Here is a 25,409-nt window from a genome sequence, read left to right on the forward strand (position 1 = left end):
AGCGCTAATATGACTTCAAAATACAGATACATTTTTGTATTTATAATCGAGATAGTGTACTTGGAAAGCGTTACAAACGTTTAAATTCTCATGTAATTCCGTAACGTACAGTGTGTCAGAATTTAAGTTTTAAAGCCTTCTAAAGAAATATAGCATTTATTTCCAGATATCTAAAAAAATGTATTCTTTTTTGTTGTCGATCTTGAGGCCAGTCCCTTTAAACGTTACGTCTTTTTCTCGCGTCGTTTTTCAACCAAGTTTACATTGTCTGTTTGTAGGATTTATTTGCAGCCTTTATTTAACGGCTTGTTGCATTATTAAATTATTGTTTTTATTTGGTCAGCTGGTTGATAAATAGTTAAATACTATTCTCACCAGAATCTGGAGATTGTTAGTTCGAGCCTGACTAGCTACAGCGCTCCATGAAGTCGGAAAGATCTTTCAAATTTTACACTTCAGTTCATTCATATCATCCGCTTTGTTTCAAGACAAACTGGAAAATGACAGAGATTTAGTGGCTATAAATCCACGTTATCCAGATTTGAAAAAATACACATACTGATAAAAACGGTGGAAGTTTTTACCTGAGTGTTGAATATGAATACGGACAAATGCTGAAATAAGTTTAGGTATATTTTTACTCTAAACATAAATAAATATTTTTTGCTTCTATGTGCTCATTCTAACTTTGACTGAAAAGAATAATATCAGAAAATATATTTAAAGTATAGGCAGTAGTTATTTATATCCACTCCTTTAATGAGCTACCAGTACATATTTAATTGGTTAAAATGACGAAAAACTGGATGCGAAATGAAATCTTTAGCATACAAGCTGCTTACCGTCAACGCCTAAAACGCAAAGACACGGCGTCGTCAAACGTAATGTTTGACGTTCCGCTATATAGATGGCACTCTATTGTAGGGATAACGCATGTTTTTTCGTGTTATTACATCTGCAGAATTCCGAGGGATTGGTTGGTGCCCGAGCCCGTTATAACACGAAATGAACACGCGCTAACGCTATTCTAGCATAAAACGCGTAAAACTGATAAATGAATACAATATCACTCAACGTCATTAAATTTCCAAGAAATGCGCGGGAATGTCTGAGTTTTTTTACGTTGACGTCATGTCGTTTTGAACTACCCGTTTTGGGGCCGAATGACGTTTACGCTTTGCCACGGAACGCGCATATATAAAAAGGTGTTATAACAGCACGCGAGCGCGAGAATCTCTCTGTTAACACACGTTTTCTCTCCTGTTAAAACACCCCCGCAAAGTGACAAGAACAGCAGTTTTATGCTAGAATACGCCTTCTTGACCTTAATTACAATGACAACGTTACTCTCTTTCTAAAGTTAAAATATGATATTAAAACATCTTACACGTTAAACAATTACAAAAAATGTCTTAAAATCAGCTTTAAATGCGCGAATCTCTTTAATCATTGGCAAATATCTCGAAAACAAGCACACGAACCTACTAGAGAATGAAAACTGATGGTACTTGTTCAACATCATATTACAGACCTTACGGTTTTTACGACCGGTAGCTTTTTTATAATTCATATTCTGTGGGTATGTTTATGTAAAATTGGGTTTCCATATTGATCGGGTTATTGAACAGAAAAGTATAATACATGTAATGAATCAAAATGCTACATATCGTATACTACAACATAAGTAAACAAGCTTATCTGTAAAAACCGTGATTCAAATTTAAGTTTTCTGACTGGCGGTCGTTTATTGACAAAAATACAGACACAGTGTCATGTTTTCTTACAGCTACTTGTGAATGCGTTGATCGGTTGATCAGCGACCTTTAAAATATAACCTGCTGATAACTTAAAGAAATAGAATATTTTAAATTAACTGTCTGCTAATGGTCTGCATATATACGGTGTTCCGTTTGGAACTTCATTTTACCCAAACCACGATGCTTGAAACCACGGTAGCGAAAATCGAAACTACGAGGATGAAGATACGAAACTACGATGATGAAAGTCGTAATTCGAAACCCCGATGGTGAAAATACGAAACTATGATGATAAAAACTGGCACGGAAACAAGAAACTTCAATGTTGAAAAAACGCGATTTAAATTCGCGTTTACACCATCGTGGTTTCGACTTTCATCGTCGTGGTTTTGACTTTCACCATCCTATTTTCAACTTTCGACTTTTTTTTCGTCGTCGTAGTTTCGACATTCGTTTTTTTTTTGTTTGATTTTTTTTTTGTTGTTGTTGTTTTTTTTTGTTGTTTTTTTTTCACAGTCGTACATCGCACTTTTGACTTTCTTCATCGTGTTTTTACTTTCACCATCGTAGTTTCGATCATGATTTGACATGTTTAATAAGACACGGTAAGTACCTCTGACTTTTATTTTGTCAAAATCATACTCTTTTTTAACTTAGAAATAGTGTGACTTTTGCATGTAAGCATATTTCTCAGGAACTACCAGACTACATGTTTTCAAAACCCCGGGTTACATTTTGTTAAAATTTTGCACATTTTAACATAAAATATTGTGAATGTTTTACATGTATCCATGTTTCTCAGAAACCACCAGACCAAATCACACACACCTTTGGCATCATGGGTTGTTTCATGACTGTGGCTTCAATTTTAGCTAATATAGTCCCTTTTTGACTCGGAGCTACTTCAAGAGATTCATGAAAACATGTTTCTCACAATCACTTGTGCTTTATAAGCAGGTATTTGACATCATGAAATTACAGTTTAAGTTTATAAAATTATGCTCCCTTTTCAACATAGAAAAATTTGGCAAAGCTTTTAAATGTAAGCTAGTATTGTGCGGAACTGATTCAAATAGTCCACCGCGATAATTCAATTCAATTCAAATTTATCCAGGCATAAGATCATAAAACATTACATATAACTTTTACAGTAATAATCAAGTATATTTAAAATGCTTTGAAAAATATCGAAGTATAGAAATGCTGATTAATACATGAAAGATTTAGTAAAATATATTTTATAGTTTATGACAAAGTAAAATGATATGATGTTAACGCCTGGGTTGACTCATTAAAGTAAAACTAATCGCTTATTTCCATTGGGGTCCCATTGGCAGAATTTGTTACATTTGTTGGAACCACCAACAGTTTTAATCCTTAAAGCAGCCTTTATTGTAAATATGTTTATTGATAACCGACCTTTAAAATATAATCACGTAATCGCGTGGTGATTACTAGGAGGAAGTAAATCATTATGATTATCAAATATCGACAAGTCTATGCGTGGTTTCATTATTTATCTTCGGATAAAGACGGCGATATTTACAGTTCACATGTATATTTGGGGTGGATATTTTAAAATTGAAGTATGTATCTGTTCTAATCGATTAAGAATTACTTGTTGATATGGAAGTTTCTGGTCGAAGGTCGTCAAATGACAAAGACAAAAACTTAAGTTTATCGAGAGGTTCAGCAGATGACTTTGAGTTTTCATGTCAGCCATGCGCTGGTGAAGGACACTATGTGGAAGCCGCGGGATTCTGTCAAAATTGTCAGGAGTATTTATGCATAACCTGTTACAAATATCACTGTAAACCAACCCCGAGTAGACACCATGTTCTTCTGGATAAGCGTAACATGCCTAAAGACAGGGCACCACCATCGTCGGCTAAATATGGATGTACTTTGACATGTACAAAACATGCTGCGGAAATTATAAAGTTTTTCTGTAAGCAGCATGATGCAGTTGGATGCGGAGATTGCATGGTTCTGGATCATAAATCGTGTAATATCGATTACATTCCCGATATTTCTAAGGATTTTATAGATGGTGAGGAATATCAACAGCTCGTTACAAGGGCTAAGCAGCTTGAGAACAATGCTAAATCGCTGAAAAAAGAGGTTGAAGAAAATGGTAAAGAAGTTAATAGACTTTATGCTAAAGCTGTAGGGGATATTCGAGCGTTTCGAAAACAAGCAGATAAATATTTGGAAGATATGGAACGAAAACTACTGGATCAATGTGAAACACTGAAAATGAAAACTGACACAATGTTAAAGGCCGTTGAAAATGAGTTACAACCGATGAAACTCGAACTCGAAAACATCCATTCAAAGCTTTCTTCACAAGCGAAACAGTCCGGTGATTTATTTGTGCAAGCGAAACAAATAAGTTTTCGCGTAAAGAACATAGGAGAGGAACTGAGAGTTCTGGACGAGAAAAATGAGCCCAGTATGTGTACATTCGAGAAAAACAATAAAGTCCTAGAATATTTTAAAACGAAACAAGGTTCACTCGGTGATCTTAGACCAAAACAAATAAGAAATCGACATCAAATCATGTCTCCAAGGCGTCTCCAAGATTTAACACCAACTCTTATTGGAGAAGTCAGTGTAAAATCTTCTACTGATAGTATTGGTTGTCGGATCACAGGAATGGTAGCTGTAGCTCCTGATACACTTGTGTGCACTGATTATCACAATTACTCGGTTAAGCTGATTGATATCAAATCTGATAAAATTACTTCTGAGCTCAAACTTACAGCTGGACCTTTTGATATAACATACGTTTCAGACGATCAGCTAGCAGTTACTGTGACAAATGAGAGAAAGATATATCTCTTGTCCTTTAGAAATGGACTGTCAAAGACTCGCGACTTTGTTGTAAATGGAAGATGTTTTGGAATAGCCTACAGCAATGACAGGCTTGTTGTATCTTATATCAGACCTCAAAAAGTGGAGATTCTGAGTCTTGATTGGGAAGTTATACAGAGGATTGATACTGACAGCAGTGGGAAGGCTTTATTTTGCATTCCGAAGTACGTAGCTGTAGACCGTGATTGTAACAGTATTTTCGTTTCTAATTTCATGGATCATTCAGTGACTAAGCTCACTACATCCGGAAAGGTACTCGATATATACAAAGATTCAAACCTCTCATACCCGACAGGAATTGCCGTTTACAGCGACGGGTCAGTGCTAGTTTGCAACTCAGGAAAGGACAATTTACATCTGCTGTCACCAGAAAACAAGAAAATAAAGACTGTAGTGAACAAGACAGAGGCGCCCCAGGCCTTGTGCTTTAATAGAGAATCAGACTCACTTTTTCTGAGTTACCACGGATCAAAATGTAACACAATTCTCAAGTACAAACTTACTTAATCTGCTGGCATAGAATGATAAGTATGAGCTGTTGTTGAAGATAAATCATGAATAGTTTTAAATATTTGATTTATCTGTAACAAATTGTGGCATGTATTTCGTTTATGCAACTATTTATTTGTATGGTATCATTATATAAAGATTTGCATGATATAATTATATAAACAGATGTCTTGTATCCAAAAGAAACATAAAGTTGTTAACTTGTGTTTATGCTAATTGTTTGTGAAGATGACTGAGTAAATGTGGTCAGCTTTCCTCAAATAAAGCAGTCGACATAGAATATCTTCTGTATTGATTGTTTGCCAAGATTGAAAAGAAATAAATGCACACTAACATATTTGTTCGTAATTGTCCTCGAATTCAATGCAATCCTGACCCACTGATTCTTTTCATACAAAAAGATTGACAGGGCTATTTTTCTGTACAGTCGAATATTTCAACCCAGGATAATATAATATGCCATTCCCTGTCAGGTATAATATATTTTAGGATTACTCATACACTTCGATACAGTGTGTAAATTAAGTGTAACACCATTCTGTTACATCATTTTGATCAAATGCGGTAGAACTCCTTCTCGACGCCAGTGCAGCGCCGGATAATATATTCTTGCACACCGGACTGGCGTTTCCGGTGATTTTACCCATGCCGGCAAAACCCATCTGGTACCCCCCTAGTCTGGTTCCCGTCGTACTATGTATTTCAATCGACAGTGAAGGGGCAGGTAATCCAGACTAGTACCCCCCATGCCAGATGACTCTCGTGCTGTTAATGACAACTAGTGGTTCATGCACTGATAATATATTGTTTATGTAAAAATACGAAAAAAGCAGGTACCTTGATAGTTTCTCTCCGTTCCTTATAGTATATTTCTCGATTCAAAATACGTTAGTTTACCATAAGAACATAACGTTACGCTACAAACGATAAAACTTAAGTGGAACTTTGTTATTGTGCGTAACGCAAAACATCATGACGTCACTTCTGCTTACGGACGTTAATTTCCCGTGCTCTACTAAAAGAAAGAGTGCTACAAAGAAAATATTTCTACCTGTTATTTGTAAAATACTGTATGCAAGAAAAATAATCTGCCAGAATAAAATGCTAACATGTAGACGATATGCAAGAAAAAATATCAGTCATTTTACGAATCGGATGGAAATATCCGTCCCTCGGCCACCTGCGCATGGGCGGTAATTCGGCAAGCCTCATTACCGCCCAATGCGCAGGTGCCCTCGGGACGGATATTTCTATCCGATTCGTAAACACATGACAGATATTATTATGCCGACATGACGTCAGTATTGCAGAGTTTAACTTGAGACGGAAATATGAATGGATATTTCATAATAGACTATCATGTTTAAAGAAATGAGTTATATTAACTTGCATCAAATTGTGAACATACGGTGGTATCTTTAGGACATGCATTTATTTTTTTAGATTAAATTATCTCGTGCGCACAACATCTTATCTCGAGCGCATGATATCTTATCTCGAGCGCACGACATCTTATCTCATGCTCAAGATATCGTATCTCGTGGGCATGACATATTATCTCGAGCGCTTGACATCTTATCTCGAGCGCTCGACATCTTATCTTGTGCACATGACATCTATTCTCGAGCGTTTGAAATCTTATATCGTGTGCATGACATCTTATCTCGAGCGCTTGACATCTTATCTCGATCGCTCGACATCTTTTCTCGTGCGCACGACATTTTATCTCGAGCGCACAACATCTTATCTCGTGCGCTTGACATCTTATCTTGAGCGCTCGGCATCTTATCTCGTGCGCACAACATCTTATCTCGTGCGCACGACATCTTATCTTGTGCGCACGACATCTTATCTCGTGCGCTCGACATTTATCTCGAGCGCACGACATCTTATCTCGAGCGCACAACATCTTATTTCATGCGCACGACATCTTATCTCGAGCGCTCAACATCTTATCTTGATCGCTCGACATCTTTTCTCGTGCGCATGAATCTTATCTCTATCGCTTGACATATTATCTCGATCGCTCGACATCTTTTCTCGTGTGCTCCACATCTTATCTCGAGTGCTCGACATCTGATCTCGAGCGCACGACATGTTATCTTGATCGCTCGACATCTTTTCTCGTGGCGTCATATAGGTGCTCTACATAAGTCTTAGACTGTTATACAAAATATGTTTCAGAAACAAATGATATAGCAGAATTGTGTTGCACTTTATTCCTGCACACATCATTGATTATCAACCTCTAAGCACTCCTGTGTTATTCCATGGGACGTGTTACTTTCCGCACATAGCACTGTTAAAGCACAGTTACACGTTGACGTCACATCGACCTACTATATTTTGGTGCCATACACACCCCACGAAATAGTGCCTCCGTTACGGTGTTCCGTTTGGACAATCGTGACCTTTTATTTAATACTAAACCGCGATGCACGATGGTACGATGACGAAAACGCGATGGCGCGATGGCACGGTGATGAAACAACGATGGTACGATGGTGAAATCGCGATGGTACGATGGTGAAATGTCGATGTAATATCGCGTTTTCATCATCGTACCATCGCGTTTTCACCATCGTATCAGCGTACCTTCGCGTTTTCATCATCGTACCATCGCGTTTTCACCATCGTACCATCGCGTTATCACCATCGTACCATCGCATTTTCACCATCGTACCATCGCCTTCCGGTGGTCATGCGCAGTGGTACAGTATATATGTCAGTAAAATACAGGCTTGATACAATCTCATTTTCACATTGCACTATGTACCTTCTACATCCTAACAAGAATTAGCTGAGTTTGAATAATACAATGTGACTATTACACCTAGCTTTTTATTTACTTTCATGCATACATAAAATACAAAGATCGTGGCCTTAAAGTGGTAACTTTCGTCTCACAAAATACACTGAGATACATTCATCTATTGTTGACAAAAATACAAGTGTACGGGACTACGTATTTCTAACCGGAAGGCGATGGTACGATGGTGAAAACGCGATGGTACGATGGTGAAAACGCGATGGCACGATGGCATACCATCGCGTTTTCACCATCGTGCCATCGCGTTATAATCATCGTAAGATCGTGGTTTCACCATCGTGCCGTCGCGTTTTCACCATCGTACCATCGTTGTTTCATCATCGTGCCATCGCGAAGGCGATGGTGCGATGGTACGATGGTGAAACCACGATGGTACGATGATGATAACGCGATGGCACGATGGTGAAAACGCGATGGTGAAAACGCGATGGCACGATGGTACGATGATGAAAACGCGATGGCACGATGGTGCGATGGTACGATGATGAAAACGCGATATTACATCGACATTTCACCATCGTACCATCGCACCATCGCGATTTCATCATCGTGCCATCGCGTTTTCACCATCGTACCATCGTTGTTTCATCACCGTGCCATCGCGCCAACGCGTTTTCGTCATCGTACCATCGTGCATCGCGGTTTAGTATTAAATAAAAGGTCACGATTGTCCTCCGTATATATAATCTACCTGTTTGCATACTAACGTATTACAATCGAAATAATATATAACAGAACCATGTTTTAACATGCTCTCAACAATACGAATTCGTTACACGCCGCACGTATACGTACTCGGGTTAGCCCTCGCGAAGTTATTCCGCTAGCGTATAACGTCATATGTTGAAACATGGTTCTGCTATATGTACCATTGAAAATGCAGATTCCATGTTATCTGTTAGTGTAGATTTGCATATCATTCTTATAACGGTACTGCATTTTAGTACTGAAATATATGACAAGAGAGACATATTGGCGTAGGAGCAATCTCAATGTTGGGGGATGGGCCAATGGGGGACTGGTCAGCTAAACCTATCCATATTTTTCCAGATGTTTTTAACAAAAAATATCCCCGTATTGACTACACATATCACACCATATCAGTACATCTAAATGATGTCTCAAATTCGCTTTTTCCTTCATATACTGTTATGTCTGGCAAAAATCAGTTTTTGAGGTCAGCATTTGGGGGCCAAAGCATATGCTGCTCAAAATTCTCCACCCCAACCCCACCACTACGGCCCCGCTCCTACGAGAAGAGATGGTTTTACTTTTCACTTGCCTTGACTGAATTGTAACTAAAGTGTATCACCGTATGGGCTTTATATTACGTAGCTTAAAGATTTGCCAGAGGTTGTTCTTAACCGCCGTAATATATCTACATTTTTTTAAAACAGCTTCTTCGGCCGCAGCACCGTAATTCTGAATTGGTTGTTAAATTTAAAAGTGCTTTTAATCAGAATAGAGCCATTAAGCCCAAGGCAGAATATCTGATGATGGCCTGATGCCGGCTGAAACGGTAAGCTAGAAATATGTTCTAAATTGAAAAATATGTAAATAAATAAATATAATAATACACCAACTACAATAACAGCAACAATTTTGTACCACTGGAGCAAATCTCCATGTAATTCCCTGTAATACAGTGAAGGCCCTGTCAGTTTAAAGAAAAATTGTCATACATTAATATTGCTGACAAATGCACTAGGCACATTAGTAAACAATGTCCTTCAATGCCAACGTAGAAATGAGAAAAAATGGTTATTTCATAAATTACTTGTTATGCGTCTCATACACAAGGTAATGAACACTTATGCCATTTCTTTTTATCATATGTGAGATGTCTGCTGGCTGGCTGGAACATCAAAGTCGCAAAGCAGTGATCGGGTCGAGATCCATGCCCGACAGGCGGTCCAGGCGGTCAGTCTCTCGGATTCCTGTTATGAAACTGACCATATCCTATCCGGTCCAAAATGTACAGCTTCCATACATAAGACACTGTTCATCTACAGTCTATTGCGGCACTATGTGAGATGTTCACATATATACTTATATTTTTTTTTGTAAAAGGGACGGTACGCGAAATAGTATTTTTTTCGAATTTTAAAGAAAATTAAATTTATAGTTTTTTTACAAAAAAAAAATAGTCAAAACGTATGTGTTTTCTACAGAACAGCATTAGTGCCAGGTGCGTTTTATTTATTAACGCCAATCGATTTACTATCCCGACATTTCGACTTATTAACTCGAAATTTCGAGTCACATAACTCGAAATTTCGACTTACTAACTCGAAATTTCGGGTTACTAACTCGAAATTTCGGGTTACTAACTCGAAATTTTGGGTCAGAACGGACCGACCGACCCACCCACCCACAGTCACTCCTATATACCCCTTAAACTTCGTTTGTGGGGGTATAATGATTTCACAGTATGATGTACCCCAGTTACTAAGTATGTGGTGAACTTGGCCTTTGACCTCATGACAGCGGAAGTCATCTGCTGAGCACAGAATATCAAATAATTTAACGATGGTGTTTTTTTTTATTTGGCTGAGTTTAAGATCACACCCACACATTTATAGGTCATTGGTGACTTTCAAGTTTTTCATGGTTGAGAAAGGTTGACAAAGGGACGTAATAATAATTTATAAACTTGCATTTTTAATTAATTTTGGCAAAATATAGTATGTACTTGTTATTAATGCAAATCTTTGACAACTTTCATATAATAGTGCTTATATTCGTATTATTCCGTAAGCAAAATATGTTTGTTTAACTAAATTAAAGCTATCTTGGTTGGGCAGCCTGGATAGGAAAATCTTTTTTTTAATTCCAGTGAAATTCTGACGTGTATAGAAAACTCAGCGAACACTATAATTGTAAATGATCTAAACAAATCCATTAGTTGAGCAAAATCTGATTAACCATCTTTAAAAATCAATCAATGCAAACAAACGGAGTATTGTCCCACTTAACCAGTCGATATATTAATAATTTTGAACTAACTACATTTAGGTGCATTTTTTTTTTTAGTTTCATTGAGTACTTATAAATTTCGAAGAGTTTTCAGTACAGAGTGTCTGTGTATTTACTTTGTAGTTGCATAACTGGACAAAGTACCACATTTTTCATATGTAAGTACACACTTCACGGTGTTAAAACTGTTCCACAATGTAAATTCTGTGCAAGCTGCTTTAATAAGCTTGCATTTGGGTAGTATATCAACTTTAAATCCTTTTAAACTCGGGGAAAAAGGAGTTCGTTTTCCTATCAAATCACAGTGCTTGTGGGTTCTCCATCTTGTTCAACGCAATCTTTTCATTATGTTAATTGTAAATATATATTGTTTTTCCTGAGTTAAACAAACTCACACTGGCATTGGTGCAAATGACAATCCGATTCGGGTATAAGAGGTTTGTATCTTTGTATGTAGCAAGTACTTGAAGTAGACTTCCTGATTACAGCTACTTAGTAACTTGACTGCTACAAAAAAATCGAAAACGTACAGATCCCATCACAATGTACAGCTACGTAATGCGAATTCCGAAATAAACTCTTCCCGCTGCTGTCACCATCAATCCGTTGTACATGTTTAAGTTCTCCATCAATACTCAGAATCTTATCTTTGAAGGATCTTAACAGCCAGTTTTTTTTTTCTTTTTGCATTAGGCAATTCCATAACAAGATCCACCTACACTTATACTTCAGCCTGCCCGTTTTAGCTCAAAAAGGAGAGCGCAGATCTACGGATCTCGGGCTCGTGAATTCGAGCCCTGTGCGAGGCGTATGTTCTCCGTGACGATTTGATAAAAGACAGTGTCTGAAATCATTCGTCCTCCACCTCTGATTCAAGTGGGAAAGTTGGCAGTTACTTGCGGAGAACAGGTTTGTACTGGTACAGAATCCAGGAACGCTGGTTAGGTTAACTGTCCGCCGTTACATAACTGAAATACTGTTAAAAAAACGGCGTTAAACCCAAAAGAAACAAAATACACATATACTTCAGGTATAAGACAGATCACTTGTAAACAACAAAAAGTGTATCTTCCTTTACTTGGTCACAGTAACTGCTTTGTTGATCATGTGAAATATAGACGATAACCAACGGCTGTAAGTTTGAACTCTTGAGATACTTTTATAAGTTTTGTCTATAATCAATACATACAAGTGTAACGGGGACTATATCTACTATTCTTGTAATCTAACACAATCACGTCTGCCTATGGTGGCATATTTCTGCCAACCACATATCCACTTATTTATCTCGAAATTTTTCGTAAAAATGTCACTTATTCAGTTATTTTCTGGCAATTGACAAAACTGCTTGTTATCCACTTAAGTATTTTTACAGGTTAAAATTGCCTGTTAGTGCCCACTACTGCCATCCACATATTCACTTACGTTAACTCGTTATCTTGATTTTGGTCAGTTAGTCAGTTATGATTGGCAATATCCCGTAATCGTCCCCTATCTTTACGGAATAAATGAAAATACATAAAGGGGGATAACAGTTATGAAAATGAATTATTCCAAATCCTATCTATAGGCACAAACCATTAGGGTGGTGGTAGGGGATAAGGTGGATATACACTCATTCATTCTGTCACAGGATGAGAAAAATGTGAAGCCAGACCGAGACTCGAACCCGGGGCCTCGGAATACGTTCCGATAATCTACGGACTGAGCTACCCGACCGCCTACACATTTTCTCCCCGTTTCAATATTCAAGTTCAATACCGTGACATATTTCCCCATCATTTTGAAATTCGTCCTCGAATTTTAGCGGGTACTTTATAAATCAAGCAATTACAGGCGTCGGATACTAACCAGTGTAATGCCGTCACGGCCCCACATTGGGCGCCAAATAAAACAGGATGAGAAAATGTGCAGCCAGACCGGGACTCGAACCCGGGGCCTCGGAATACCGTTCCAATGCTCTACTGACTGAGCTACCCGACCGCCTATACATTTTCTTCCCGTTTCAATATTCTATACCGTGACAATTCCGTATAAGGGACGAAATTTCTAATCGTTAATCGCCAATTTGGGTACGAATATTAACTGGATATCATGAAAACTTTCACAATAACCATTTATTTATGTGAATATGTGGATGGCAGAAGTCGGCAGTTTTGTCCTGTTAACTTATTTATCTGGAAAACTCGCAATTTTGCCACTTGCCAGATAATAACTGGATATGTGACATTTTTAGAGAAAACTGTCTACATAAATATTTAAGTGGATATGTGGTTGGCAGAAATATGCCACCATATCTGCCATTAGAAGAGATTTAGCGAAGAAGATGGAAATGGATTGGCCACGTATTTCGTATGGAAGAAGCAGCCATCCCCCGAGTTGCTATGCGGTGGACACCAGCAGGGAGAAGAAAAAGAGGAAGACCCAGGGAAACTTGGAGAAGGTCAGTAGAGAAGGAGATGAGGATGGAGAACTGGACCTGGGCCAAGTACAGACATGGGCGAAGGCCAGAACACATTGGAGATCTCTGGTGGCGGCCTTATGCGCAAACCAGCGCGAAGAAGATTAAGTAAGTAAGTATTAAAATAATTTACACTGATTTGATTTTACAACATTTGGTGTTAAAGTAGTTCTGTACATTCGGGTCAAAATTTTCTCTTTCGGTTGGAAATTTACTTGAAATATCGGCAAATAAAAAGATAGAAGTTCGTATGTTTGATTTGAATAAGGTCTGCATACATAACTTTGTAACTTGTGTTCTGTTTTGCAAAATATGACTAAATGTTTTTACGTGTGAGGTTTAGTGCGCATCATTAACCTGTTTAAACTCCTCACTGATAGTTCCAAGGCTGTATCGTACACGCATTGTGTTCCATTATTTGTTTGTTTTGTCTAACTTTGTTTTCTTAATTTATGTGTAAATTTTGTGTGAATGTCAATCCTTTAGACATCCATACATACACTGTTTTAGAGTTATGGGAAGGATGTATTTTTGGAACATGTGGTGGTATATTACTGCCACACGTTCTTTAACTCACTTTCGTGTTAGTTATCTAGATAACCACTTCATATCTATGATAATTATCTGGTTATCTAATTATATATCCGTGAAATATTCCCAAGCAATATAAATAACGTAACATGAATTGTGCTTATTTGTCGTCTTTAAACTGTACATTACTGCCTCAGACAGATAAAAAGCAAAATAGAAAAAAAAAGAAAAGAAAGAAAAGATAGCAACATGAACAAATGCTACATATGAGCCGTGCCATGGGAAAACCAACATAGTGGGTTTGCGACCAGCATGGATCCAGACCAGTCTGCGCATCCGCGCAGTCTGGTCAGGATCCATGCTGTTCGCTTTCAAAGCCTATAGCATTCAGAGAAACTGTTAGCGAACAGCATGGATCCTGCGCGGATGCGCAGGCTGGTCTGGATCCATGCTGGTCGCAAAGCCACAATATTGGTTTTCCCATGGCACGGCTCTTATAGTTTGCGTAAATATAAAATTAACAAGTTTATGTGTATAAACAGTACTACTATATAGTGCACGTTGTATGATGTCTGTTGTTAAACAAGGTATAAATGTGTACCACCACTAAACAACTGGATGCTTTTTTTAAACAAGCGACGACATTTAATTATGAATATAGCTCTACATACATAATTAATTTATATATTTGATAAAGTTCAATATACTTGAGGATTTTCTACATTTGAAGTAAAATGATATATCTAAATGTAAAATATTTTATTCAAACCATTAAGAAGAGCATTATTTTTGTTCTGATATTGATTCTTATTTTTGGTTAAAAGTTAATTAATATTCTTACAAGTTTTACAACATCTGTTCTATGAAGTATTTTGTTCCAGTTATAGGACACAATGAATAATTTGTATTACTACATGGGTCTAAGTCTTTTAAATTTTGATATGTTATATACAATAGTATGCCGAAAAATGCAACTTCTGATTTCCAAAACCTAAGTCTAATACGTTGTAACATAATGTACTATTTCGAACTCTTAATTCATAGCACTTCAACATCTGTCGAACCGGGGAAATTCACCTTTTCGCTGATGTTACGTTTTTTATTATTTATATATCGTTTTTCTTCTGCTTTCATGCTCTCTGCCCAGCTGCTGTCCCGTACCGAAGTTTAGCACCCGAACAAAAACCTGTGTTTATATTGATCAAGCTCAGTTGTCGTCCCTCATGACAAAGCAGTCTTGTTTAATGTTACACCTAAATGGGTAATGATCTAATATCATGGTGGGCGGCAATTGGACATTATTATAATGTCAAGCAATGCTTACCGAAGTCATTTTCTTTTGTTAGTTATCCGCTTATTAAGGCACTCAAAATTATAATGTCACTCAAAAACAATATTTTTTGTATATTACGAACAATATCTTTATTCATCTTGACTAGTCTTATGAATCTACAATTTGCATAAGTTATCACGATAATGACGTTCAATTCTTTCAGTGTTAGCCACTGTCCAACGACTGGTATAGTAAGTGTTAACATGTCTCTTATTTATAACGTTCAGTTTCATTTTATCTTATTAAAATTAATCTTACAAGCTGGAGACGTAGAAAAATATCCTGTTCCAACCGAAAATTTTTCCATATTTCATTAAAATATTCGTAGTGTTAACAAGCTAGAGTATATCAAAATATTTTTACTGATTTCGACGTTATTTCCTTTACTGAAACTCACCTTACTGACGTAGTTGATAATAGTTACTTAGCGCTACAAGAGTACAGTAATTGTTTTCGTAAAGATAATACAGCTCATTCCGGGGGATTTCTTGTGTATGCTTCATCATCTTTATATTCTAAACATGTAGCAGTGCTTGAAGACTACCTCCCCGAGTCACTGTGGATCGAAGTATAAGAGATAAATCAAAAACCTTTCTTGCATACTAGACGGGGATTTCCGGTATCTTTACCGGTGCTGGAAATATCATCTTACACCCCGGGGTGTAAGATGACTCTCGTGCTGTAAATGACGTGTTACGAACTACATATATGTAGAAGATTTATGTAGTAATATATATTTTATTTAAAAAACGGAATAAAAATTCAATACCTTGACAGTTCCTATTGGTTCCTGATAGTATATTTCTCGATTCAAATCACGTTATTTTATCAAAAATTCATAACGTTACGCTGCAACTGATAAAAGAAAACCGGAACTAAACATTGTTATTTATTTTGAAACGTCATGACGTCTTTCCTGTTTACGGACGTTGGTTTCCCGCGCTTTGTTCAAATACACTGCCATATGAAATAGTTCTAAAAAGAAAGCCGTTCGATTGATTTTATTTTTTTATATTATTTCTTGAAATCGGTATGCAAGAAAAAGATTCTGTCACTGGTTATAGGTGCAGATGGAAATATCCGGCTCTCGGGTAACTGTTTAAGCGGTAACTCGGCAAGGAGCCTCGTTACCGCCTAAACAGTTACCCTCGAGGCCGGATATTCCCATCTGCACCTACAACCAGTGAAAGAATCTTATAATCTTTTCTTGCATACCAGACGGGGATTTTCTGTATTTTTACCGGTGCTGGAAAAATCCATCTTACACCCCGGGGTGTAAGATGACTCTCGTGCTTTAAATGACGTATTACGAACTACATATATGTAGAAGATTTATGTAGTTATTTATATTTCATTTCGAAAAACGGAATAAAAATCCAAAACCTTGACAGTTCCTCTTTGTTCCTGATAGTATATTTCTCGATGCAAAACACGTTGTTTTATAAAAAATTCATAACGTTACGCTGGAACTGATAAAACAAAACCGGAACTAAACATTGTTATTTGTCTTTGAAACGTCATGACGTCTTTCCTGTTTACGGACGTTGATTTCCCGCGCTTTGTTTAAAACGCGGCTATAAGAAATAGTTCTAAAAAGAAAGCCGTTCGACTGATTTTATTTTTATTATTATATCTTTATATCGGTTTGCAAGAAAAAGATTCTGTCACTGGTTATAGGTTCAGATGGGAATATCCGGCTCTCGGGTAACTGTTTAGGCGGTAACTCGGTAGGAACCTCGTTACCGCCTAAACAGTTACCCTCGAGGCCGGAAATTCCCATCTGCACCTACAACCAGTGAAAGAATCTTATAATATGTACGGTATACAGGCCCCCGCATTATACAAATGAATTCTGGGACAGATTAAATATATGCCTAGAAAGGGCAACCAAAATTGCATCACAACTCATCGTTGTTGGTGATGTAAACGAAGGCCAGCTTAATCCATCAGCCCAAAAATTCAAAGAATCGTTGTATCTTAATAGCATGAATAATGTCATTAACGAACCTACTCGTGTAACCGAAAAAAATCTCAAACACTTTTTGACCCAATAGCAGTATCCGAAGGAATTACAGTTTTAGATTCTGGATTTTCAAAACCCCGGCTAATATAAGTGACCACTTTGGCACGTTTATTTAAATAGACTTTAATATTAATTTCTGCAATTCCTTTTAAGCGAAAAGTTTGGAACTACAAATACGCAAATTTCGAACAGCTTAACAATCTTATTCAAACGTACGACTGGTCCATACTTTATAATGATACGGTTTGTAATGCCAGCGAAACATTTACACGCATTTTTCTTGATCTTGCCCAAAGATGTATTCCAACAAGTTTTGTGACAATTTGTCCAAATGATAGGCCGAGGTAAAACTCAGAAATCAAACACAAGTCCCGTCAACGAGATAGACAAAAACGCATCACTCTAAACTCAAAAAAAAAAAATCGTCTGACTGGAACCTCTACAAACAATTAAGAAACAAAGTAAATAACATGAAAAAGTATGCAAAAGGATTTTTTTATAATAACTTAGAATTTAACTTAAGTGACATGAATGCATCAAATCCTCGAAAATACTGGCATATAGTAAAAACTTTAATTAACGAAAACACTGTAGGGTCAGAAAAAATACCTCCGTTAAGAATCAAGGTAATACTTACGCTATATCTGATTCTGATAAAGCCAACAATTTGAATAATTTCTTTGTCTCAGTTTTTATAGTAGATGATTCGAATACAAATTTACCTAATTTTACAATGAAGACAAATGAAACTGTACATACTTTTGTTATAAACGAACAAGAAATAACAGACATTCTTCTTAATCTGGACATCAAAAAAGCCAACGGTCCTGATGGTATAAGTCATCATATGCTTAAAAACAGCTAAAATCATTTGTATGCCACTATCAATCATTTTTAACAGATCACTATATATGTATACATGAGAATATTTAATATCCAAACTCTTGGAAAACCGCTAATGTTATGCCTCTATTTAAAAAGGGTGACAGCGATTTGCCTTCAAATTACAGACCTATTTCATTAATCAGTTGTGTTGGAAAGGTCATGGAAAGAATAGTCTTTAAACACGTCTACAATCATTTATATTTTAATGACTTTATATATAAAAATCAAGCCGGTTTTTTACCTGAACATAGTACAGTTTATCAGTTAATAGATATCTACAATCAAATATGTAAAGCATTCGACGAAAAACGGTCTACATGTATTGTCTTTTGTGACATCTCGAAGGCGTTTGATTGAAGTTTGGCACAAAGGTGTTCTTTTTAAACTTAAACAAAATGGCATTGCTGGTTCTTTGTTGGCTTGGTTTACAGATTACCTTAAAGACAGAAACCAAAAAGTATTTGTTAATACATCTTATTCTAGTATTAGATATCTAAATGCTGGAGTACCACAAGGGTCAGTGCTAGGTCCTTTGCTTTTTCCTATTTACGTTAATGATATAGCCGACAATTTATTAAGTGTATCAAGGTTATTTGCAGATGATAGTTCTCTCGCCGTCTCAAACTGTAATGTAAACATAATTGAATGTATCCTTAACAATTATTTAAAAACAGTTAATGATTGGGCGAAGCAGTGGTTGGTTCAGTTTAATCCCAACAATACGGAAGTTCTTTTCTTATCACTGTTATGAATGATAACCCTCCTAATTTAGTATTTAAAGACGTACCATTAGATATTGTTGAAAATCACATGCATCTTGGCGTAACCTTTAGTCAAGACGGAACATTGCATACCCACATATCAAATATTGTTCAATCTGCATCTAAAGTATTAGGATCAATGAGAGCATTAAAATTTAAACTAACTAGAAAAACTCTTCAGCAAATATACATTTCTTATGTGAGACCAATACTTGAATATGCATCAGTTGTTTGGGATAGCTGCACACATTATGAACAAGAAACACTTGAAAAACTACAATATGAGGCGGCCAGAACAGTGACCGGTTAAACTCGCTCAGTTTCAATTAACAATTTAATAAAAGAAATAGGCTGGGACTCTTTTTCCGATCGGCGTAAAATACAGAAACTGATTTTAATGGATAAAGGAAGACACGGAACACTACCAGTCTACTTAAATGATGTTATCTCACCTTTAGTTAACGAAACAGTGCCATATAATTTTCTTAATAATGACAACTTTGTGTCTGCAGCACGCCATACAGAAATATTCTCAAATTCTGTAATACCATCATCAGTTAAGTTATGGAATGAATTAGAACCTTCAGTTAGAGAATCATCCTCCTTAAACATATTTAAAGCAAAATTGAAAGAAATATTTAAGCCTCCGATTGTACCAAACTATTTCCTTATTGGAGAAAGAGATAATGCAGTTTATCATGCTCGCTTAAGAAATAAATGTAGCAGCCTTAACTTCGATCTTTACAATAATCACTTACGAAATGACCCTTTTTGTGAATGTGGATACGGAGAAAAAAATGCAAAACATTATTTCTTTATTTGTAAAAGATACTCTGAGGAAATACTTCGTTTATTTTAATTAACAAGACCATTCCATCCTTTAAACACAAAGATATTACTCTTTGGAAGAGAAGAACTAACTGAAGAAGAAAATAGCAGTACACGCTTTTATTCAACAATCAAATCGGATAAATTCAATAACATAAAAGTTTATATACATTTTGTTATGAATGAAATTGACTATTTATGTTCTTCTTTGCTTGAACAAAGTATGGATTTATATCAAGCATGGATTTTTGGGGGGGGGGGGGGTACGACCGGGGTGCAGTGGCATCTTCAAGAAACAAAATAGTAGCTCCATTACAGAAATATGTATTCTTTGAAATGTTTTTTTTTTTCTCATGTATTATTGTAATATTTAGTCGTTGTTTTTTTTCTCTTTCTCAAGTAACTTGCTCACATTAAATCTGTTTAATAGAGTATAACATTCTTTCTATGGGAAGGGCTGTATGCTGATGTTGAAATAACTCGTAGCCAAACCCTTTAGTTTTTTGTTGTGTGTAAAAAATATATCTACTGTTGTGTGTATCTTTGAAACAGAGTGCAATAAAATATGATTAAACTAAAAAAACTAAACTAAACAACAGTATATGACAAAAAACTTTGAGTTTAAACCAAAAACTCAAGTAAAAGCACCATTTACGTGCTGTTATATGCAAAGTTCTTGTTGCATGAGATAACTAAAATAATGTTCAAACAATTGTTTCCTTTATGTGTGTTAACTATGAAGCAAAATTAACTAATATGATAAGACATCCCCCCCCCCCCCCCCCCCCCCCCCAAAAAAAAAAAATCTATGTTAAACCTATATATACAGGAATGTTTCCCATCTATTTTCAACTTCCGGCAGAAAGATTAGTCATTATTTTATTGGCCCCAATAACTGACCGTAACATAAGAAGTACAAATATAAAACCAAACTAAACTAACAAAGATATCAACGATAAAAATACAAGGCTTTAGCACAATAAATTGCAGTGTTATGGATAAAACATTCACCCTCCCGTCCCTTGAAAACATATTTTTTATCACGTTAATTTTTTTAATTTAGTGGTTCATTGCCTTTCGCATGCCGAATATGATACTACTAACGCGGAGAAAAGGCGCCCTATTGTTGCTATATTTGCTATTTTTGTACTTTTATAATTTGTCGGCTCACAGTTTGCTATATAATAAATAAAACCTAAAGGTTATACATATTCATTAGTCTATACTACATATCTATTTGAAAAACACTAATTAAGAGAGATAGCGATGGCGGAGGAGTCCACTGTTCGAGAAGTTCATTGAATAAGCTGAACCAACATTTATGAAGTATTTCAATTTAAGTGAAACTTCAAAGAGTTTTACAATCACATCTCATTTAACGATAATTACTAAATTTTTGTATAACAGATCTCACTGACCATCCATATGTATTCTGGGCGAAATCGTTCTGGTTGTTTGTGAATAACTTCAACCTTTCTTCAACCTTTGGTCAAGGTGTCATTGTTGAAAGGTATAATGTTGATTTAATCCCGTTTTCTACAGGGCATCTTTAAAGTTTATGCTCATGTGCTTTACGTTTCGGTTAAATGTACATTTTCAACATCTTGGTAAAGACATATTTTTATGGGTTATCATTTATTTATGTTAAATCATTATAAAATCTTAACTGAAACCGTTCTATATAGATATAATCTAACGTTGTAAGTATTATTGTAAAAGGTATCCCGGCATGTCACCAAGTAATACAATAATTTGCTGTTGATTCATTTCAGTTAGAGTTCCGTAATGCCCAGGTGAAAAGTCATTTAATACCATAACATGTATGGTCTCCAGCGTTGGTACTGGAACTTTTAAAGTTTAACGGAACTTAAACTAGTTCCTGGACTATTATAAATCTTTTTAAAAGTTTTATGATTCAATGTAGTGAATTGAGACAGTCTATAGCATATGTTCAATATCATAAACTGATAATTTTAACATCATTTCTCTAAGAAAATCTCTTCTATGAAATGAAATAGGACATTTTTTTTTAAAATGAAGAAATGTCGTTATTATCTGTCTGGTCACTAGTCTATCAGTTTTACTGTTTAAACGATTTTTTTCACACTTAAGGTGCAGATCATTAACCGAAGGGTGTTGCTTTATGCTATATATAACTAGACTATTGTTAAGTTCTAAACAATAGAGTCTAATTAAAAAGTAAAAATTGATGTCGGTGTCAAAAAATAACTGAAACATGAAACGTTTATAAATATATGAAAGTGTTGTTTTTTTTTTTTTTTTTAAATTTATATTCTAGAAAATATACTAGGGACCTATTGTACATAGACCTAGAAGAAGCTCTAGATCTATATGTAAAAGTGAGAAAAAAAACGGTACGTTTTCAATTCAACGTTTTAAGTAGACCTTGACCTTTCAAAGTAATGACGTCATTACGTATTTAATGATGCCAGATCTTTGTAATAATTTTCAACAGAATTATTAAAAACTGGCCGATTGCTAAATTTCCCTGATCTCACAAGTGTAAACCCCGTTTATTTGATCAGATAGGTCGTGAAATGTATGCGTGCGAAACTGACGTCACCACAGACTATAGTCACGTGATCCCGAGGTCGCCATATTAGAGGTTCCCAATCCATTGTGCGGCGAGAAGCTAGAACACAAAATCGACCAAATTTACATCAATACACACGTTTTACAACATAAACAAAATAAACAATTGAAGGTAAAAACTTTAAGATAGAATAAGATGTATTTAAATAGCATTCATTTTAAGGGGAACACTTGACCGATTGGAATTATTTGCTGGATTTTTGGACTTGGCGACCGGGAAGTGCGCGGCGCGGCCGAGTTGGACTCCGGGCCGACCGGTGGGTTCAAGCTTAAAATTGGCTTTTAGAAGTATTTTTCCAAAAACACAAACTAACACTTGTTTGATACATTCAGTTAATGTGTTGTTTTCATAAATATTGGGTTTACTTTCGTTTTTGATGAAAATTAATGTTGAATTTGGCGGGTATAGTTTTCATTGGAAACATGTCTGTATTGAAATGTGGGTGGGGTAATTTTGTGTTTTCTTGGTTATCAAATTAAAGGAAACGAGTATAACTTTTCCAGGGGGTTAGCAAGCAACATCCAATCTAACTCTGCTCTGTCTACTCATAAAGTAAATTTTAATAGTGTTACTAGTGAAATAAAATACTTAAAAGTAACTTTCTTTTGAGGAAATTGTCTGGTTCCAATTCCTGTGGAAGTGGAAGATTATTTCATCCCCTTACAAGGCAATCATGCCATTATCGTTCACGGTTTTACAGATTAATTTGTGTAACCACTGACGATTACAAATACTCTTATTTTTCCCAAGTTAGAATTGATTGTAGGGCAGTAAAATTTAGGACTGTCGTATAGTCCTATGTAATAATCTCCCACCTGACATCCCTTGAGCAGTACAGTGCTGCTGTTAACAACAATGAACATGCTTTACCGTACAGGGCTTTTTTCCGCTATAAATCTACCTCCTGTAAAAGGAGGTAATCCCATTGCAAAAAAGTATGTTTTTTTCCCAAAGTTGAATTTAAAATTCCCAAATGATTAAACATTTTAGGGTCTTTGCTGTTTTAAGATAGTTTTGCTGATTTGTATGTATATTTAGGTAAATTATAATACTGTTGAACAATTACTGAAGTGAAATTCATTAATATTTCACACAAAAACACATTTATGAAGATTTTGGTAATTTGTAAATTGTCCCAATCAAGACAATTTCCGAGATCATTTTCCCAATTCCGCCCGTGTCAGTGGCTTCCCAAATTGATGAAAAAAGGCCTGCCGTAACTTTGCTGGTCACCTGTGTTTTATCTTTTAATCATTAACACATATTTCATTGCCTTTTGGCCCAATTTTCTTTTATTTTCCACTAACAATCTGTGGCTTGACAGCCTAGAGTATCAACCTCCCTGCACTGGTCCAGTGTCTGGCAGTGTGTAATTTTTTGTTACCAAAAATCCCTTTTTCAAACTAATGTACTTCTATATGTGTGTCAAATGAAAAAAAAACTTTACCAAAAATCTTGCCACAGTATCATAAACATTGAAAAGGTGAACTATATGCGAGCGTAACGCTTTGGGAAGTTACTCGGCATACTTGTAGAAGTTGAACATGCCAAAATCGGAGTTTGTAAGACTTGCAGCCTTAATGGTACTGTGACCGGATTTTTGGTCATCTTTTTTTTTTCATTTGACTAACGTATAGAAAATCATTTACACTACCTGTGGTAAAGGCAAGATAGAGGAGTTTTGTGCATTCAAGGTTTTTTTTTACAGTGTTTGAATAGCAAAATTGGTATAATATAATATATTGTAGATCACAAGATTAATCATAAAATTACTTCATACTGCAATGAAGAAAACACATTTTACTGCTGTATGGTATTTGTAAAGTTTAAATGTGGAATTGATTTATTATAACCCCACAAATTTGTTTTGTGGGGTATATAAGTGAGCTTGTTGGCCTGTCAGCCCGTTGGTTTTCATGGTTTCCGGACAATAACTCTTGAAAGGCTTGACTGATTTTAATAATTTTTGGAACACACGTGTAACATCAAAAAATACAGGTCAAGTTTGACTTTGAGGTCAGTAGGTCAAAGGACAAGGTCACAGTGACCCTGAACAGTTAAACAGTTTCCGGATGATAACTTGAGAACTCTTGGGCCTGGGATCATAAATTTTGGTACACAGATGTAACATCATGAAATACAGGTCAGATTTGACTTTGAGGTCAGTAGGTCAAAGGTCAAGGTCACAGTGACCCGGAACAGTTTAACCGTTTCCGGATGATAACTTGAGAACGCTTATGCCTAGTGTCATAAATTTTTGTACACCGGTGTAACATGATAAAATACAGGTCAAGTTCGACTTTGAGGGTTAGTAGGTCAAAGGTCAAGGTCACAATGACACAAAACAGTTAAACGGTTTCCAGATCTATGATAACTTGATATACTGCATTAGTCAATTGAAAGGGTGTTTACAAATTTTGGTATTATTCCGACAAAACTCGGAAACAGACCTTGGATCGAAAAAAACTGCACTCTAAAAATGATGTAAATTCCATGATGGCAAATAGGCCACAGAGGTAGGATATCTACTAAATCTATCATCATTTGACACAGTTACCTGTCAGTTTATTCGTGATATTGCACATTCGCTTTTAAAAAAATTGAAGAAAATTTTTTTTATTCAGTATTGATTACTTCTCAATAATTTTAAAAACCGCGGTGGTACGATCAGACAGTGATGTTTTACATGGCGCGAAAACATGACGTAATGCCATGAGCCCATGACAGTCTCGGGCAACTATACCGCTTTGATCTCCACTTCAGATGCCATGATACTGACACACTTCCTTTAGCTCTTTGAGGAGGTTTTAATTGATGATGAAAATAAGGCCAATTACTTAGTTTATCAACAGAATAATTACCGATAATTGTAATTTTTTCTCACTTTCAATACAAGTGAGTGGATGATGATTATTGTGTCTATATTTTTGGGACACTTTTCAAAATGATTATTTTTCGGGAAGAAAGTCTTGAGAAAGCGAAAATAACTAAATATTTTATACTGTCCTAACACTTTAGGAAAATAC

The 25,409-nt window shown here is 36.0% G+C and overlaps 2 protein-coding genes across 2 annotated transcripts in view; both read left to right on the plus strand.

Annotated features, from left to right (window-relative positions):
* Window positions 1-3,383: 3,383 nt before the first annotated feature.
* Window positions 3,384-5,138, plus strand: LOC123548920 (uncharacterized). Its single transcript, XM_045336569.2, has one exon. The coding sequence runs from the start codon at window positions 3,384-3,386 to the stop codon at window positions 5,136-5,138; it is 1,755 nt and encodes a 584-aa protein (XP_045192504.2).
* Window positions 5,139-9,475: 4,337 nt separating this feature from the next.
* LOC123548919 (uncharacterized) overlaps window positions 9,476-25,409 on the plus strand; it is a 49,638-nt gene continuing 33,704 nt past the window's right edge. Inside the window, exons 1-2 of the mRNA XM_053546806.1 lie at window positions 9,476-9,490; window positions 13,255-13,390. Coding sequence (XP_053402781.1) covers window positions 9,476-9,490; window positions 13,255-13,390 — 151 coding nt within the window. The remainder of the gene's footprint in view (window positions 9,491-13,254; window positions 13,391-25,409) is intronic.

This window comes from Mercenaria mercenaria, chromosome 6 (assembly GCF_021730395.1).
Source record: "Mercenaria mercenaria strain notata chromosome 6, MADL_Memer_1, whole genome shotgun sequence".
Classification (NCBI taxonomy): Eukaryota; Metazoa; Mollusca; class Bivalvia; order Venerida; family Veneridae; genus Mercenaria; species Mercenaria mercenaria.